Source organism: Erpetoichthys calabaricus, chromosome 11 (assembly GCF_900747795.2).
Source record: "Erpetoichthys calabaricus chromosome 11, fErpCal1.3, whole genome shotgun sequence".
NCBI lineage: Eukaryota > Metazoa > Chordata > Cladistia > Polypteriformes > Polypteridae > Erpetoichthys > Erpetoichthys calabaricus.
The window spans coordinates 116,704,529-116,723,236 of record NC_041404.2 but is presented as its reverse complement, the minus strand read 5'-3'; the positions used below and the strand labels follow the sequence as shown (position 1 = coordinate 116,723,236).

The following is an 18,708-nucleotide window of genomic DNA, read 5'->3' as shown; positions in this document are numbered from 1 at the left end:
GACATAATTCCAAAAATTATCGGAGGAAGGTCTAAAACATCGAGATTCTTCAAAATCTCGATATGGAACTTTTTGGAGGATTCCAATACTTTCCCTATACCTCATATACGAGAAAGTCAGGGACGTCTAAAACGTCAAGATTCATCAAAATCTCTACATCAAGTTTTTGGACAATTACAATACTTTTCCTATACTTCATATACAAGAAAGTAAAAATAAAAAACCATTGAAATAAAAAGCTGAATAAATAAATAACTGCTTAAGTACTTGGTAACTCTGCAATAGAAAAAGCAAGTTTAGTCAAAGGGTGGGTGGTAAATTAAACAAACAAATACAAAATTAATCAATAAATCTGAAATGAATAAAATACCCATTTGTGTACATAATTCACATACAGTAGATTCAGAGTCAAATTCTGGCACTCTCCTAGTCCAACATGTTCATAGGTAGTGCTTATTCATTTAAACTCAATGTTATATTTCATCAAGGCATACATGAAAAAAGCCAACAGCATAGTCCAACACGACTTTAGTCATTGTCAAAATCATAAAACCATTATGTGTCTTTTTTGTGGTTCAGACTTACAGTGCAGGAAGTTTGCAACAGTTTAAATTACTGGCATGAGCTGCAGCCCTATTAAAATATTCCTTTAGGCTTAGCCCCTTTTCTTTAACCAGGACCCCCATTCTCAGCCACTTTCCCCTCAAATGATAATCTGAACACTGTAGCTGTGATAATGGTGATGTTTCAATGAAAAGTGCAAGAGAACAAACAAACATTATCATTTAATAAATTCAATGTACAGTTCTATTACACATACAAGTGGTTTCAGACACATGACTTGCTCTCAGCTTTTTCACCATCCTTATGAAAGATTAAGCTAAGGTCATCTTAAAAGATGTTGCAAACTTAAGAGAAGTCAGTCAGTCATTGTCCAACCCGCTATATCCTACCACAGGGCCACGGGGGTCTGCTGGAGCCAATCCCAGCCAACATAGGGCGCAAGGCAGGAACAAACCCCAGGCAGGGCGCCAGACCACTGCAGGACACACACACCCACACCCACACACCAAGTACACACTAGAGACAGTTTAGGATCGCCAATGCACCTAACTTGAATGTCTTTGGACGGTGGGAGGAAACTGGAGCAACTTAAGAGAAGATTACTTCCAATTGAAAAAGGTGTCAGGATCCCAAAATTTGGAGCATCATACAGGTGGAATCCAGGTACTTCCCGACAGGTGGCCCAAGTACATTGAGAAGGGTGGAGACTACATTGAGAAATGACATTTTCAGTTTTGTTAAGGTTCATTCCATTTTCTAATAAATCCCATTTTCTAACTTTAGCCTCATAAAATCCTCATCTTGAATCTACTGCCACAGTTAATCCAACTTAGGGATCTATGTACACTTAAACAGGTCCTTAAAGAGAATACTGGTGTCCATAATCCTATGAGAAAGTTCTAAATGTAGTTCACAACAAGTTCTTTGGCTGAATGGCCAGTCCTCTGACAGATCATTTCCTCAAAGCTGCGTCCTGGAGTTGCACAAGTGATTTCTTGAGGGACGTCTCAGGTGTTCATTAGCACATCTGTGAATAGCTGTGACTGCACATCCTCTTTGATAATGGTGTGCTTCACTGGGCTCTTCCTCTTTATCACTTGTACGCAACTTTGTCTGACAGGAGATATTTTAAATGGTTGCAACAATTCAGTGTTGAGTTTCTACACAATCAAGTATACAAATAACTTTTATGCATCTTGAATTTACAAAAGTATTCTGTAGTTAAGATGTTAAGATTTGCAATGGGTGTGATGAACATGGACAGGATTAGAATCGAGTACATTAGAGGATCAGCTGAAGTTGGACGGTTGGGAGACAAAGTCAGACAGACAAGATTGCGTTGGTTTGGACATGTGCAGAGGAAAGATACTGGGTATATTGGGAAAAGGATGCTAAGGATAGAGCTGCAATCAAGTATACAAATAACTTTTATGCATCTTGAATTTACAAAAGTATTCTGTAGTTAAGATGTTAAGATTTGCAATGGGTGTGATGAACATGGACAGGATTAGAATCGAGTACATTAGAGGATCAGCTGAAGTTGGACGGTTGGGAGACAAAGTCAGACAGACAAGATTGCGTTGGTTTGGACATGTGCAGAGGAAAGATACTGGGTATATTGGGAAAAGGATGCTAAGGATAGAGCTGCCAGGGAAGAGGAAAAGAGGAAGGCCTAAGCGAAGGTTTATAGATGTGGTGAGAGAGGACATGCAGGTGATGGGTGTAACAGAACAAGATGCAGAGGACAGAAAGATATGGAAGAAGATGATCCGCTGTGGCAACCCCTAACGGGAGCAGCCAAAAGAAGATGAAGAAGAAGATTCTGCAGTGAAATAAGGGCCATCATCATCAGACACGTGGTACACTGTAATGTTTACACTCGTCTCGATTTAGAGACATAATCAATGATGGTACTTTAACCCATTGAAACATAATCAGAATACTGCCTAGATGTAATGTTCTGCAGTAACCAGGATGTAGAAGTAATGGAATCATTATGATTTTATTGTCCACATTTATTTCCAAGAGTTGCTGCTGAGTATTAACACAAAAACATAAACTATTAAGTATTATTTTCAATAAGACAGGCACGGTATAGTAAAAAAAAAAACTTTAATGAAGTACATGGAGTCAGCAATGGGATAGATTTAAAAGAATACTTCATACAATGAATGATGAAAAACTTCACCTGCAAATTCAGAAGATATAACACATTTAAAAGAACTCAGTGGATAAGTAAGAAATTGTGAATATAAAGGAGCCATATAAATGGTACCAGACAAATAACTCCAGTGGTCACCATAGGGCTAATGAGCATTTGAGAGAAATTGTTAAGAAGAAATGCCAAAGGCAGTCGGGCAAGGATATTCCCGAAAAGGCAACAGTTGACTGTAAGAAGTTCTGTCAGTGATTTAGCAGTAGAAGGACATTCAAGGAAGAGATGAATGAAATTAAGAACAGCAAGACATTAATGAAATACACAGAAAACGAGACAGAAAATCCACTCAATTTGTATTATTCTGACGTTTTCACTTATGAAAAAGATATAAAACCTCCTAGTACCTACAGGGAGAATTAATGAGCTAATAAATGATTTACAAAATGAGAAGTGGTTGTAAGAGTTAAGAACAGCTGAAATAAAATAAATCACTGGGACTGGAAAACATTTAATGAAGAAAGTTTAAGGAAACTAGTTGTCATATATTTCAACTCAATGAATATTTTTTTGGAAATTATTACAGCCTAAGGACATTTCAAGTAAATGAATAGTAGCAAATGCTGTTTCATTAAATAAAGTGATCGAGCCAACCCTACTAAATATAGGCAGGTTAACTTAAAGGATAAGTTCGATATTTTTATAACTTTCTTATACTCATCTAATCCAATTTCAAAGCCTCTCCTGGCAGCCCAGGGTGCAGTACAGGGAACAGCTCAGTCCTCATTTCTTCTGAGGCTTCTTGGACATTAGAATTCACTGAGGGAGAAGATTTGTATTATAAATTAACAGCCTTATTTTACAGTCTTACCCTTCTTGAACTTTCTTCATCCCAGATCAACAACTCTTCTGGTGCTGCTATCCACAACTGACTTCATGCTGTTGAGAGCTGGAAGGGGCAGTTTCTCCTGTCCATCTTTCCTCGTTTCACTTTGCACCCCTGCGTAGTGTGTATGTGTGATGATTTACCCACCGACTCTTTCTTTTTTCTTACTTTCATTGTGTTTCTCTTTTAATTAGCTGTCTCAGGTGTCGCCTGGTTGGTTGGGGTTGTTTCTGTCCTTACATAGCCCAAAAAGCAGTTATTTTTGTTGGTTAATGAGTAACTAACTAACAGCTTCACTTAACAATGCAAGTGTGCAAATGGGAATAAGACACAACTATAAATAAATAACTTTGATTTAATAAATACTCGACTTATCTTTTAAAGTGTATCATAGGCATGTGGGATAAGTTAGTAAGAAGTGTAGGGTAACAGACAGTAGTAGTTTGAGGACATTCAAATCTCAATTTCAGAATTTGTTTTTTAAAAACTTAAGTAAATAGGAATTGTAGCTATATTTTAGGCTGATTGGTTCATTCTTATCAAAAACCTAATGATTTTAGAATTATTAATTCTCCTTTAATAGCCATATAGTACATATAATCTCTAATTATGAAGGGGATGTCAAGAACAGAATAAAAAACATCACAGGTGAATAAGTATGACACACAGCAATAACACTGAACCGAAATCAAACTGCTGTCTGAAAGCCCTGCACATATGACCACAAAACATTTCATGAAAATAAAATGCTAATGGAAAACTATGCCAGCCCATGCAGCCCCCTCAGTTACTCTCCTCCTCCAGCCTTCTCACTTCTTCCTTCCACTTTAGCCTTTGCCCTTTTGTCTGCCTTCTTCCTCCTTGCCAGCCCTCCAAGCCTTTCCTAACTGAGTTTCCCCTACCACAGTCATCTCAGAATAATGACACCCACCACTGTAGTTCATTACTCAGTTCCTTTATACTCCTCTGTCACTGCCCTGGAGATCCTTTCCCACTTTTCATTTGGAATTGGCACCCTGTAAAAGCATAGGTCAGAACAAACCTGAGTGGTGTTTTAGAGATGCCCGCCTTACCGCTCTGTACCACAGCTCTGCTTCAGAGGTTGCTCAACAATGTAGGGTAACAGCTATTACCTGTGGCTAAGTGACCTCCAGTCTTCTTCGGTGGATCATCTTTTTCCATATCTTCCTGCCCTCTGCATCTTGCTCAGTTACACTCACCACCTTCATGTCCTCTCTCAACATTCCTCACTTCCACTCTCTTTACCTTCCTCTTCTCCTCCTGCCTCCTGACACACCTTCCCCTTTTCATCTTCTTCTTCTTCAACCAACAGTAGCCCAATTTCCGCCAGCACCCTGTTGACTACCAGTACTGGTGGCCGTCACTGTTAACCCAGGCCTTGACCAATCCGGTATGGAAATCTGTATAGGGGTAGGCAGCTTGATGGCTGAGGTCTCCAGGACTCTGAACAAATCCAAATCGTATTGTGTAATATCATCTACTGTTGAATTCTGCTCTGTACTTGTAGTATTTCTATTGCACTATTATGGAGGATTACTTGTATTCTGTTCTGTGTATTGTATTGTAACTACCCCCTTTTTTTGACACTCACTGCATGCCAAACCTACCTGGAAAGGGGTGTCTCTTTGAACTGCTTTTCCCAAGGTTTCTTCCATTTTTTCCCTATAAGGTTTTTTTTGGGGAGTTTTTCCTTATCTTCTCACAGAGTCAAGGCTGGGGGGCTGTCAAAAGGCAGGGCCTGTTAAAGCCTATTGTGGCACTCCTTGTGTGATTTTGGGCTTAACACAAATAAATTGTATTGTTGTCCACATATGGATTTGGCAAAATTTTACACCGGATGACATTCCTGACGTAACCCTCCCCATTTATCTGGGCTTGGGACTGGCATGTAGAAGCACACTAATTTGTGCATCCCCCGTGACTTGGGCTCCCAAGTCAAAAAGTGGCACAGTTCTTTTGAAGGTTTAAGATTTTTGCATCTGACTTCAATATAGCCCCCTTTTAATAAACAAAAGCCTTAAGGACAAAATAATATTAGTCGTGCATTTAAGCATGGGCTGTGTTGAAATAGTGTCCTCTCATCACTGGAACACATTTAGATTATTTGGAGTGCCAAACAGTACATAGATAGTGAGAATGACTGCTAAGTAAAACATGCAGAGTACACGTGACCCGGTCTTGAAAAAAAAAACATGGCGAGAATCACACAGGTATAAAAAGCAGATACTGTAAACATTCATGTCGGGGGGGGATAAAAAACATTAATTGTGGACATTGTGTTTGTGTAGGTGTCTGTGTGGTGTTAATTTCATGGACACAGATGCTGCAAGAATTAATATTTCAGGCTCGCTTTCAAAGCAGATAATCAAGTGCCTATGCTGTGTGTGAACACGGTCATTTTCCTTAAGCTAGCATTCACCTGTCACCTGCGTCCTCCATGACATACATCAGGTTCTGGCTGCTTTTGATGTGACAAGTTTTATTGAGGTCAATAAGGCTTAGATAAACACAACATCAGTGTTTTTGGCAGCCTTAAAAAGTCAGCTTGTTCTCCACTAATCGATAAAGAGTGCGGTAACACAAAGCTCGTTATTTATATTTATATCCAGTGCCTTCTTGCTAAGCATGCACAAATAGTTCCAGCTCAGTTGCTATCTATCTATCTATCTATCTATCTATCTATCTATCTATCTATCTATCTATCTATCTATCTATCTATCTATCTATCTATCTATCTATCTATCTATCTATCTATCTATCTATCTATCTATCTATCTATCTATCTATCTATCTATCTACATAGAAGGAAGTGCTGCCAGCCCACCTTTTTGTGTCACAGGTTTGTTTGCCTCCTCTGACTGGCTGTGTGTCCAAATGAGACACATACCGTAACCTGGCCACTATTATTAAATATCAAATTCACTGTGATTGTGTTGTTGTTGTGAAGTGCCTTAGATGAATGATTACTATGAAAAGTGCTACATATAATAATATGCCTTTAAATCATTAGTTAATGGTGCTTACTGTGAAGTTTAGAAGTTTTCTTAGAGCACTTTTAGCCACAGGCTCACAGTGTGCTAAGAAGCACCTCTGGGAGTCTTTTCTGCCCTCTGTTATCAGGCAATTCAATGCTTCCTCCCGACACCCCAAACTAAATGATACTCTTTAAGTTCACTTTGCAATTTCTGCACAATATACATTATTGATTAATTGACTGATTGTATTATTTGCCCTAATAGTCTGTATCTTTGTTTTTTATGTTTCTGCTGATGTTTGCATCTAAATTTTTTAATAAAGTTTCTAATCTAATCTAATGTCATATTCATTAATGTAATAATGCAGTGCGTGGCACAGTAGTAGCACTACTGCCTTGCATCAAGGTAATGGAGTTCACGACACTGGTGATCCCTGAGTAGGCTTTCCACGGGTTTTCTCCCACAGTCTAAAACAGGGGTGGGCAAAGTTGTTCCTGGAGGGCCGCAGTGGCTGCAGATTTTTGTTCCAACCCATTGCTTAATAAGAAGCACTTATTGCTCAAGTTACACTTCTGATTCATTTTAATTGTCTCGCTTGCTAAGATTTTGAACCCTTATTGCTTATTTTAGTCTTAAATAGCTGTATTTTGTTTTTTAATTGCTCCTTATTAGCAATAACATGCAAATAACATAAGAAACCAGCATTTCTCCATTTAGCTTGTTTCCATTTACACCTGTGTGTATTTATCGTGCATTATTGGGTTTAATTAAATACTTGGAAGGAAAGTGAAGGACTGAGAATTACTCATTTGTTTTAGACTTCAAATCATTTGAGTGATATCCTTAGAAAGGAAAACAAAATCTTGGATATGAGAATGACCTGACATGGCCAGGGCCGGATTTACACATTTCTATGCACATAATACTGCACCCCCTCCCCCCTCAAAAAGGTGATTTATAATTTTCAATTTAATATGTAATAGTTTATTTTTGATACATATAAGCACTTGATACAATCTTTATAATCTTTAAACCACATTATATTTTTAATCAAAACTGTACTACTACACTACTTATGAAATTGCATAACATTAACACCTACAAAAAAACTTTCCATCGAATTTCTTCATCGTTTTAAATACCTACTAGAATTTCTTCCTTCACGCTTTTGTCCATGAAGTCAACAGATCTTGTTAAATCTGCTTCAATGCAAAGAAGTCCAAGGGCATTCAGTTTATTTTGCTGCATCGTAGATCTTAAATGATCCTTGATTCTTTTCAGAGAAGAAAAAGACCTTTCAGCTGAGGAATTCGTCACTGGCGTGCAGACAATCATTCTTAATAAAATGTCAATATTTGGATAAACTGTTTGTAGTCCCTTTTCTCGTAGACACTTTGATGATTACTTCTTTGGTTAGTTCAAATTATTCACCCAGATAGCGTATTTGATAAAAAAACAGCAAATAAAATTGACATAAAATGCAAAACATTTACATCGATTCTCATCTGACATTATAGAATTTTATTGAAATCTTTTGCATTTTTTGTCAAACTTACATTACACCACATTAAATGATGCTGCATAAACAAGCCATAAGTTGTGTATGTTTCATGTTGTGTAATAAAAATCTCAGCTCCCCGTATAATTTGGCGAACACCCCGTCAGCTTTTTCTGCTTACGGCTTTCAGGCTTACATCTCTGAGTAAACTAAAAATTATATAAAAGTAGTAACAATATATTTTACGTACCTACTATCAGTAGATATGTAGAAGTCAAGCGATATGAGTGTAATGAATCACTTGGAATCACTATTGTAATGCCAAATCTGGAATTTTCCTTTAACACATGGTTTATGCTGAGTGTGTGAGAGAGAAATAGCAAATGCTTTTTGTCTGTGACTGAGCAAGACAGCGCAAGCTGTACAGAGGGGCAACGTAAATGTACCGCTCAATTTATTTAATGTATATGGAAGTAAATTTAAAAAACAGCATTTTATATGGCATTTTCAAAATAATACTGAAAAATTTGTAAATATTTGGTTCCTCTGTATATAGTCCCCCCCTGACTGCTGCGCCCTAAGCCATGGCCTAGGTTGGCCTTATAATAATAATAATAATAATGCATTTTATGTTATAGGGGCACTTTACATTACCAGTAAATCTCAAAGTGCAACATAAAAAGTTTAAACAAAGGCAAGGCAAGATAAAAACAGAGATAAAACAACAATAATTGTAGCATTCTTGTTAATAAGCTTTCCTAAATAGAAAGTCTTTAGCTGTTTTTTAAAACAGCCCACAATCTGCTGTGTTCTTAGGCTCTCTGATAGGGCATTCCAGAGCCACGGAGCAGCGGCTGCAAAGGCTCGGTCACCCGTTGTATGAAGTTTGGTCACAGGGGGGCGAAGGTGGTAGGTATTTGTAAAACGGAGGTTTCTTGTAGTGGATTGTAATATAAGGAGTTCTTTAAGATATTGTGGAGCATTTCCATGGATACACTGGTGAGTAAACAAACAGAGTAGGTATTCAATACCATGATGGATAGGGAGCCAATTAAGTGACCGAAGGATTGGTGAGATATGTTCATATATCCGCACCTTCATCAGGACTCTTGCAGCACTATTTTGAATTTGTTGTATCTTTTGAAGGCTCTTGTTACATATCCCGATGAGGAGTGCATTACAATAGTCCAGTCTGGATGAGACAAAGGCATGAACCAGCTTTTCAGCCTCACAGAAGGAGAGGTAGGGACGGAGTTTGGCTGTGTTTCGGAGATGAAGGAATGCAATTTTACAAAGGTGATGGATATGTATATCAAATGACAGATGGGAGTCTAACTTGACACCCAGATTTGTAACCGAAGGGTAGAGGGTAATAGTACTGTCAGAAAAGGAAATACAATTTACAGAGGAACGAAGTTGATGGGGGGTGCCAATTAAAAGAGCTTCAGTTTTGGTGCTGTTCAGCTTGAGGACGTTCTTGGACATCCAGGCCTCAATCTCATCCAAGCAAGAGGAAAAAGTTGATGGAGGTGTAAGAGAAGTTGAATCCAGTTTCACATAGAGCTGCGTATCATCGGCATAACAATGGAATGAAACTCCATGCTTGCGGATGATGTGACCCAGGGGGTAGTATATAGATATTAAAGAGAGTCGGCCCAAGGACTGATCCTTGTGGGACCCCACAGGTGACAGTGTGGGTATAAGATTTAGCATCCCCCAAGGCCACGTACTCAGTCCTGTCTGTAAGATAGGACTCGAACCACTGCAAAGCAATGCCAGAAAGTCCAATTGTATAGTGAAGATGATGAAGGAGAATATTATGATCTACCATATCAAATGCAGCTGTAAGGTCCAGGAGGATAAGGAGTGATGGAGAGCCATGGTCAGCAGCCATCAGGAGGTCATTGGTGACTCTAATCAGGGCTGTCTCTGTGCTGTGAGAAGTTCAGAAACCAGACTGAAATTTTTCAAACAGATTGAATTTTTTGAGGTGATCCTGAAGCTGAACCAAAACAACCTTTTCCAAAACCTTAGACAAAATTGAACTGGTTGCAACTGGCAATCCGTGTGCTTATGGGAAATCCAACCCTGGACATAGCAGATTTAAAGCACTAACAAGCCATGAAATTAAATTATTGGCAAGGATTGTTTTCTAATTAGGCAACTGGGTTGGAACAAAAACCTTTGGCCACCCCTGGTCTAAAACATGCAGGTTAGGTGAACTGGCAGTGCTAAATTGGCCATAGTGTGTGCTTGTGTGTGAGTGAGTTTTGTCCAGGGATTGTTTTTGCTTTGTTCCCAGTGCTTGCTAGGATAGGCTCCTGTGACCCTCTCAGAATAAGCAGGGTTGAAAAATGGATGGTAATAAATTAGTTGGTTAGTTGTTTAAACATGCTGCCAGGCTGGAATTTCCTTTCCTGGACACATCTAGTCTATGTCAGCTGGTATACATGAAGGAGAAACAATGTATTACCTAGAGATTTACAGCGGTACATGATAGGTATATTAAACCATCATTGATTCCTCGGAGGTCTTTCAGGTCTCTGCTGGCCATTAGTGTGTCATATAGTTCAATTATATGCTGTATGAAGCTCACATTGCTGAAAGTCAAGGTGCCCAAGCACTTCAGTGTTTACTAGTTGTGTATGGAGAGATTGTGGCTTTCACATTTATGTGTTATTGCCTACTGCTCATGATATTTCAGGTTCAAAGTGGGTGATGCAATTGTCTATGGCATAGAGTGGCAAAATGGCTTACACCAGCACTGCTAAGTGGTCAGTATTGATGCTAGAAATCTGTAGCTTTTTAAATTACAATAAGGGAATTGAGTGTAGCCAGATGCTCTGCCCAAACACTGGGTTCAAATATTTCTCTCTGACTAACCATATATTTTTATGTGCGTATAGGACACACGTGCACTGGAAGCAGACTTCTTTGGCTCAGACACCAATGCTCCAGCATTAGCAGGGCCCAGTGCCTTCCAGATTCCCTACCTGATACGACAGAAGATTTGCAGCAGCTTGGATGCCCCTTGCCCACATGGTGCAGACTGGAGGCTGTTGGCACAGAGGCTGCAGCTGGACAGGTAAAGAAGGCTGTATGTTCTAAAAGAGATATACCTTTACAGGATAAATCATCAAGAAAGAAAAAAGCTGATAAATGAATTAACCCTTTACAGGCAGTCAACATGGAGTTACAAAGTAAGACAGGACTGGGGATTGAACTGGCAGCATTAAGGTTTATAGTCTGGCATCTTAGCTGTTAAGTCTTCCATTGAGTAATATCATCTCACTCACCTTCCAGAAAGGGAAATGCAGCTTTTTACAAGAAATTAGGTATGCACAAAAAAGAAGACAAAAAATTTAACTTAACGCCACATCGCCTGTTTATTGATTATTAAAAAGCACTACCCCTAACGGTACCATATACCAATTTTAGAGAGTTCACTGTTGTTTAGGAGGAGGTATAGCATCAGGGATGAGGGTGTGTTATTAAATTGGATTGAGACAATGCAGGTATCAAAAAGCAGAAATCCAGGATAGGGGGTCCACTCTGCAAGCATGTACATAATCCAAAAATCTGAGGCAGAAGGATCCAAGCAAAGAATGAGCGTTCGGAGAGCCTATCAGTTTTTTGCAATATCACCTACATCTTGAAAAGGCTCTTTCAAAATTGATACAAGCGGTCTCTTAAAAAAGAGTGCAGACATCCCATTGGATTTTTCTGCCTGCCAGCACTGCCTAAGGAGTGATAAGTGCCCAATCTCATACTCCTCCTAAGTCTTCCATGTCCTTCTTCATGTTGGCTTTCTAAGCTGCCCAATCATTAATTCCTGGGTACCTCAACAAAGGTAATGAGATCTTGCTAATCAAATCCCAGACCAGAAAGTGAATTGTGGGTAGAACCGGCAGTTTATATTCAAAACAGACTGAAAAAGCCATTGACTCACCATATCATACCCCATCATTTTCTTCTTGCCAGGTAAACCGACTCCCATTTTTGTTTTATCTTGCAGACACAACAGTTTCTTTGCTTCGAAAGCCAGCCCCACATCAGTTATCTTGGACTTGTGGGAAGCGCAACACTTTCACAGTGGCAACCTGAATCACTTGGCAGCAGTCATGGCAGAGATTGGCAAGCAAGAGGCAATGATCTTCTTAGTGAGTGACGGCGAATGCTAGTACCAGAGAGACCAATGCTGTGCACATCGGGGTGTACTTGCCGTCCAGGTTTGACCACTTGCTACCTTTTGGTTTTGGTGCACTCCCTCCAGTGGATCCGTGTGCTTTTCATTTGGCGTTCCTGCACATGTTTACGACGATTTTGCAGAAGCCTGTAAAGTTGCTGCATCCCAAAAGAAGGTGTCTGAAAACAGTGCCGTACATTTTGACAAAAGCGAGAGCCAAACAGAAAAGAGGCCTACTCATTTGAAAGGTGGCAGCCATCGATCCAGAGTTTCTTTGGAAATGGATGCAGCCCAGCTCCAGCTCACACAATGTAGTGCCACAAATAATCTTTTTTTATTTTCATTACTTTATGTAAAGCATCACCGCCAATTATATTTCACTATGAAGGTTTGGTATATGAGGTCATGTTATTCTTGATAAAAGCGGTGGATGGTTTTCATGCTTAGATTTGGGCCCTTTTTATTTTCTAGGGTTTTAGTGCTTTTTTAATATTTTATAGATAATAAAATAGAAAAATTATTTTCCTTTTGTTTAAAATCTATATTACTCATTGCTAACATTTTATTGTGTTGTCTAAATGTTTTAAAACCATAAATATGCTTAACATTAACACAGGCATACCGCTTTGTCTGTACTTTTCATTCCAACTGATGTGTTTATTCCAAAATTGCTGCCTTGAAATTATTACTACCAATGCTTATTTTGTATTATGGGAGCCATATAGACACTTCTAAATCCTGAAGTAATGCAGAGCTACTGTGACACTGAAATTTTACTCTCTGCATCTCAGAATAGTACCTTTATAATAATTGTGACATTAATAATGCATTTAAAACTTTATTATTTTGCCGTGTCAAATTACTGGAGTGTCCAAAAGTGCATCACGCTGCCTGAGATGCAAGTGACTTCCAATCCATGGCCAAAAAAGAGGCAAGTGTGTCCAAAGCTTGATGGCAGCGGACCTTTAAAACTTTAAAGAAAGAGCAAGTAATGCAAAGTGCAAGTAAGGCGCTCACGGGCAGGGACTGGTACCATTTTGCACCATGTACCCTGCAGCAGCAGCAGCACCTTCTCAAAGTCTTTACTTTTAACTTGACGATGACACTTCTCAGTAGGTATCATTCAACAGTTTCCGACATGGAAATAATTACCAGCTATGGCTGTTGTGAGCAATTGAGAGCTTGGCTACAATGAAAGGAAGAAATATTACAGCTTTTTATGAGCTGCATTGCCAACCTCTACTGCAGGAATTTCTGAAAATGTTTTCACAAAACTGAAACTCTGCCGTGAACCTGACCCTATTGCCCTGAGGACATGCAGCACTGTCTGTTTCTTAGGCTTATGAAGACCAAACCGACTGTTACTATTCATCAGATAAATAGATGAACGTCCATACGGCGTAGACACATCAGTAAATATTTCCTCGGAGACTTGAGGTTTAATAAATCATTTTCATTGGTATAATTACATGCAGAAATGTGCATAAGGTAAATAAATAAAATCACAATATTTTTTTTTTCTGAAACTTGTACTTGAACAGCTTTGCCACTTTTCCATACATCAATATGATGTACACGTTTGTGGTAGTCCATTTCATTAATTAAAACATTCATGATTAAAGATCCTTGGACAGGCGTTAATAGGAAGGTTTATTGTAAAAGAAAGCACATATTCATTTCTGACCTGCTCTTCTCCATGGGTTACTGCTTTGCGCCTGATGCTACAACACTGAAATGCATTAGCCAGGGTTAAAAATGGATAATAATATCCAACTGCAGAGCTAGAGCACCATATGTCACCGCAGGTCGACAGCAGCAGTTCTAGACCAGCAGTTTTAGGATGGAAGTTAAGGTTAGCGGTAAGTTTGGTTACCACAGTGGTCTCAAACTCCAGTCCTGGAGGGCCACAGTGGCTGCAGGTTTTCATTCTAACCCATTTCATAATTGGTGGCCAGTTTTTGCTGCAAATTAATTCCACTTGTTTTTTAAGATTTGTTCCCCCAAATTCCTTCATCGTTCCTCTGAATTGCTTCATTTCTTTCCTTAAATGGCACCCATACAGAAAAGAAACATGAAGTGAGTGAGCCAACAGAAGACCAACTAAGTCAGGGTCTCAAACTCCAAACAATTTCACTCCAACCAGTTGGTAAATTAGGTGATGATTCTTGTTGTTAATTAAACCCGTTCTTTAATTCCATGGCTTGTTGCTGCTGTCATTGTGCAATAGCATACATCTTCAAAATTATTGATTTTCTCTCTTCTAAGAGCACTGGTAAAATATTTTGGGGATTTGTGCAGATCAGCATTCCTGAGACCTTCACCTTTCTTTATTTTCAGATATTGTATGATGGTCACAGTTTGCTGGTCATGTTTGGTTCTTTTTGTATCTCCTAATTGTTTGTCTGCTAATTAAGGAAAAATAGACAAGGGGTTTGAGTCTTGAAGAGCAAGTCAATTAAAATTAATTCAAAAGAAGTTAATTAGCAGCAAAAAACAGGTCACTAATTTAAAAAAAAGGGTTAGAACAAAACCTTGCAGCCACTGCGGCCCTCCTGGACCAGAATTTGAGCATATAGGATAAATGGTTAAGGTTAGGGGTCAGTTTTGTTAAGGTTAGGGTTTGGTGTGGTTAGCGTGTCAATCAATTTGATTTGTGACAAACTATAAATGTTTATTATCAAACTGCTGGTCTAGACATGCGATGATGTCACTTCCACCCTGAAACTGCTGGCATAGATGTGTGGTGATGATGTATGGTACTGTGGCTCTACATGTTGGCATATCTCAAAATGGATGGCTGGATGAATTGATTAACCCATGGCGGGGTGCAAAGTAACAACTCTAAGAAAATAACTTAGCCCGGGTGAGAGGCTGGCCAAAAATAAAGTAGAAATTGTCTAACTACAAAGGTTTTACTTACAACCAATACTTAACTGATACGCAAAAGTCAATAAGTCGAGATATGGTAGTTCTGGTCACTAAAAGTGGCTACCTGTGACACGTGGATTAATACATGCACATACGAATTTCACAGTACTCTCTACACATGACAATAATGACCGTATAAACCTATAAATGTATGGTTTACTCTTTTTACACTGAAGCAGACATATGGAGCTGAAACATGAGAATAATGTAATGTGACATGTCAGCTCACTGTCACACTGTTTCCAAACTCAAAGATGCCAAAACTATAAAAACAAAAGGGGGTGTTAATATCAAGGCAGGACAGGGAGAACACAAAGTACAACAACAGGAAAAAAGTATTAACAAAAGATGTAATGCTCCACAGGGTACTCCTGATCACCTCATGGGATGGCTGGTCCACTTTCCGACATTTACTCCAATAAATACTCTCTACCTGCGGAGGGATGGCACCCTGCCCAGGGTTTATTTCCTGTCTTGCGCCCTGTGTTGGCTGGAATTGGCTCCAGCAGACCCCCGTGACCCTGTAGTCAGGATATAGAAGTTTGGATAATGGATGGATGTAATACTCTCTGCTGACCTTCCTCTAAAACGCAACAACTTCTCATCACCATTTCCTTTCTTTCTCCTGCCAGTTGAGCTCTTTGTCAAAATAGTTACCTTTTAACTGCAAGCTCTGCAGACTTTGGAAAGGGTATCTCTTTAAAAGTCAGCCCCTTAAAGCACTCCCGGGGTCACTTCTTGTCACCATTTTTGGGCCAGGACCTATTCCGCTTTACAACCAGAGACGCCAGGTCAGAGTTCTGTGGTACCTGCCGTCCTTGAAACTCCAAAACAGGCCTTATTATCATAAAAAGCCGAGCTCCATGCATAATACTGAACCTAAGAGGGCTGGCTGACTGATCACAGTGACAAATAAATCATGGACAATAAGATCACTGTCATTAATAAATGCTGAAAGAGAGATGACACCACTCCCTCACAGTAGGAAATGCTTGCGTATAGGGGACATGAATCACTTCACACAAAACTGCACATGTGCACGTTAATTAAAGATGACACATTATATTTAACATATCTACATGTCTTAAAATGCACAAAATCCCATTATGGAAGCGTCATCTTCAGGCTTCTACTTAGAAAATGAGCTCCAAAGAAAAATGCTCTTAAATAATTCATAACAAAACAAATCCAATTTACATGTGTTACTGCAATTTACATGCTGCCATAAGATATCAGCACATTATATGTCTCAATGCAACAAAACTCATGCTAAACAGGGCCAGGGCCACATCAAGGTATTCAGACACACTTCTTAAACTTCAAATGCCAAAAAAAATTTAAAATGTATGAACAATAGCTGGCTTGGGACATGTCCAGCATAACTGTAAGCTTCTCCTTAACTGACAAAATGGAAGGTATCTGTAGCTTTAAATGTATGTATTCCCGAGAGATGTAACACTTTCAACTTTCTAACACTTCACTTCAACTTTTTTTTAGCAACTAATAGACCAGGTCTAATCAAAATGAATTTGCATGAGCAAACTCAATGCCTCCTCTCACCGTTAACTTTTTATGTACCGTGCATTCCTTTATTACCAAATTCCTGCTAGCGTAAAATAGGAATTTGACACTTACTCTGGCAGAAATACACTTTTGGAAATGGAATGAATATAAAATGGAAATATTGGTATGTAGTGGAAAATATAAAAGCTGCTCTCCAAAAACTGCATAAATATGTTACTTCTGATTCGTTCCTTTGGCTGCGTATTTTTATGTGCTTGGGCGATTTGCGTATGCATTTTTTTCCTTCAAACATGCTGGCCTTCTGTAAAGATTGATAGGAATGTGCATCTATTTTTGGTTCAGTTCTTTTCTATCTGGTCAGCAGATTCCTTGCTTCAGTCAACACGGTTCCAAAAAACCACACTCCGCAATTTGTATTCTCTTATTTGTGTTGCCGCACATACTGTTAGCTTCTTGTTTTCCAAAGCCTCTTTGTAAAAAGACACATTTTTAAAAAAGGAAGTCAAAATTTCTCAGCAGCCAGTAATCCTTGTGACATAAGAATGCAGCTATTTTTTTACATGCAATGTTTGACCTGAAACTTGAAGTACTAGGAAAATAAAATGAATACAATGATTGTACCTGCCTGTTTTAGACGTAGGAGACATGCAGATCCTTTGTTATATCCTTTGTTATAAATATGTGAGGAGCACTGTGTGTTTCACTCACCTACTGTATGTTTATTAACTTTAACATCATTTGGCCATAATTTCTATTTATTCCAAAAGTTATGCCAGTGTCGTCTCCCCTTTACACATTTCACAGTTTCTTCATCCCTCTGTTTTATGCCTTCATTACAGGATTTCAGCAGTAATCCGTGCAGGACAACACTAGAGTTCTCTCACGAACACTTAAGAGTCACTAATGACAGACAAATTTAGGTTCACCTGTTACCTGAACATGGTATAAGGGAGGAAAACTGAATATCCAAATAGAGAAGTGCTAAAGCTCCACAGAGACTTGGAGCTGAGCTGAGGCCTCAGGAGCTTCGAGGCAGCACTAAACATTGTGCCCCCATTGGATTCCCCTTATGGAGATGAAGTAAAGCCATCCAGCAAGCCATTTGTAATGCCCACTACGAGTACCACTGTGGATGAATATGTGTCTCAAATGGGATGGAGAATGAGTCCTTGCCTGGCTGGGTCTCCATAATGAAGGAAAATGGATGGATGGACATTCTGGCCAGGTAAAGGTTCCTATTCCATCACAGTCAGAAAGCCTGTCCATCTGTTTTCTTTCATTATGGCGTACTGGTCGGGAAAGGAATCATCATTCATTGTCTCCAGGATGCCTGTCCATTCACTGTGGTACTCACACCACTCATTTTTGCAAACTGTTTTCCTAAAAGTAAAGTATGCCTGCCATTTTATCGTCAGCTTTGTCTTTCTTCACTTGCCTTACTTCAAGCAATTTAATCAAAAATGATATACTAGGGTGATGAATCATATCCTTCACATGATGACCTTCTACGCACAATTCAGCCTTCTTGTACTATTAGACTTTTGCATAATTATTATCATAATATTATTCATTAATATTATTCTATTATTATTTCATTGTTAATAATTAATAATTATTGTATCAATAAGTATTGATGATATTATAATATTATGTAACATTTTCCTTCGCACACAGGCCCCCCTATACATATTGCTGCCTTGCCTTAATATCATCCATCCATCCATCCATCCATCCATTATCCAACCCACGATATCCTAACTACAGGGTCACGGGGGTCTGCTGGAGCCAATCCCAGCCAACACAGGGCGCAAGGCAGGAAACAAACATCGGGCAGGGCACCAGCCCACCGCAGCTTTAATATAATATTTTTACATAATATTATCAATTTAATATTATTCATTAATATTATTATTTCATTGTTAATAATTAATAATCAAGTATTGATAATATTAAAAAATTACATAATATGAT

At 38.8% G+C, this 18,708-nt stretch overlaps 1 protein-coding gene across 1 annotated transcript in view; it reads left to right on the top strand.

Annotated features, from left to right (window-relative positions):
* Positions 1–12,733, top strand: part of unc5a (unc-5 netrin receptor A) — an 869,594-nt gene extending 856,861 nt beyond the window's left edge. Inside the window, exons 15-16 of the mRNA XM_028813729.2 lie at positions 11,006–11,184; positions 12,115–12,733. Coding sequence (XP_028669562.1) covers positions 11,006–11,184; positions 12,115–12,280 — 345 coding nt within the window. The 3' untranslated portion in view covers positions 12,281–12,733. The remainder of the gene's footprint in view (positions 1–11,005; positions 11,185–12,114) is intronic.
* The last annotated feature ends 5,975 nt before the right edge of the window (positions 12,734–18,708 follow it).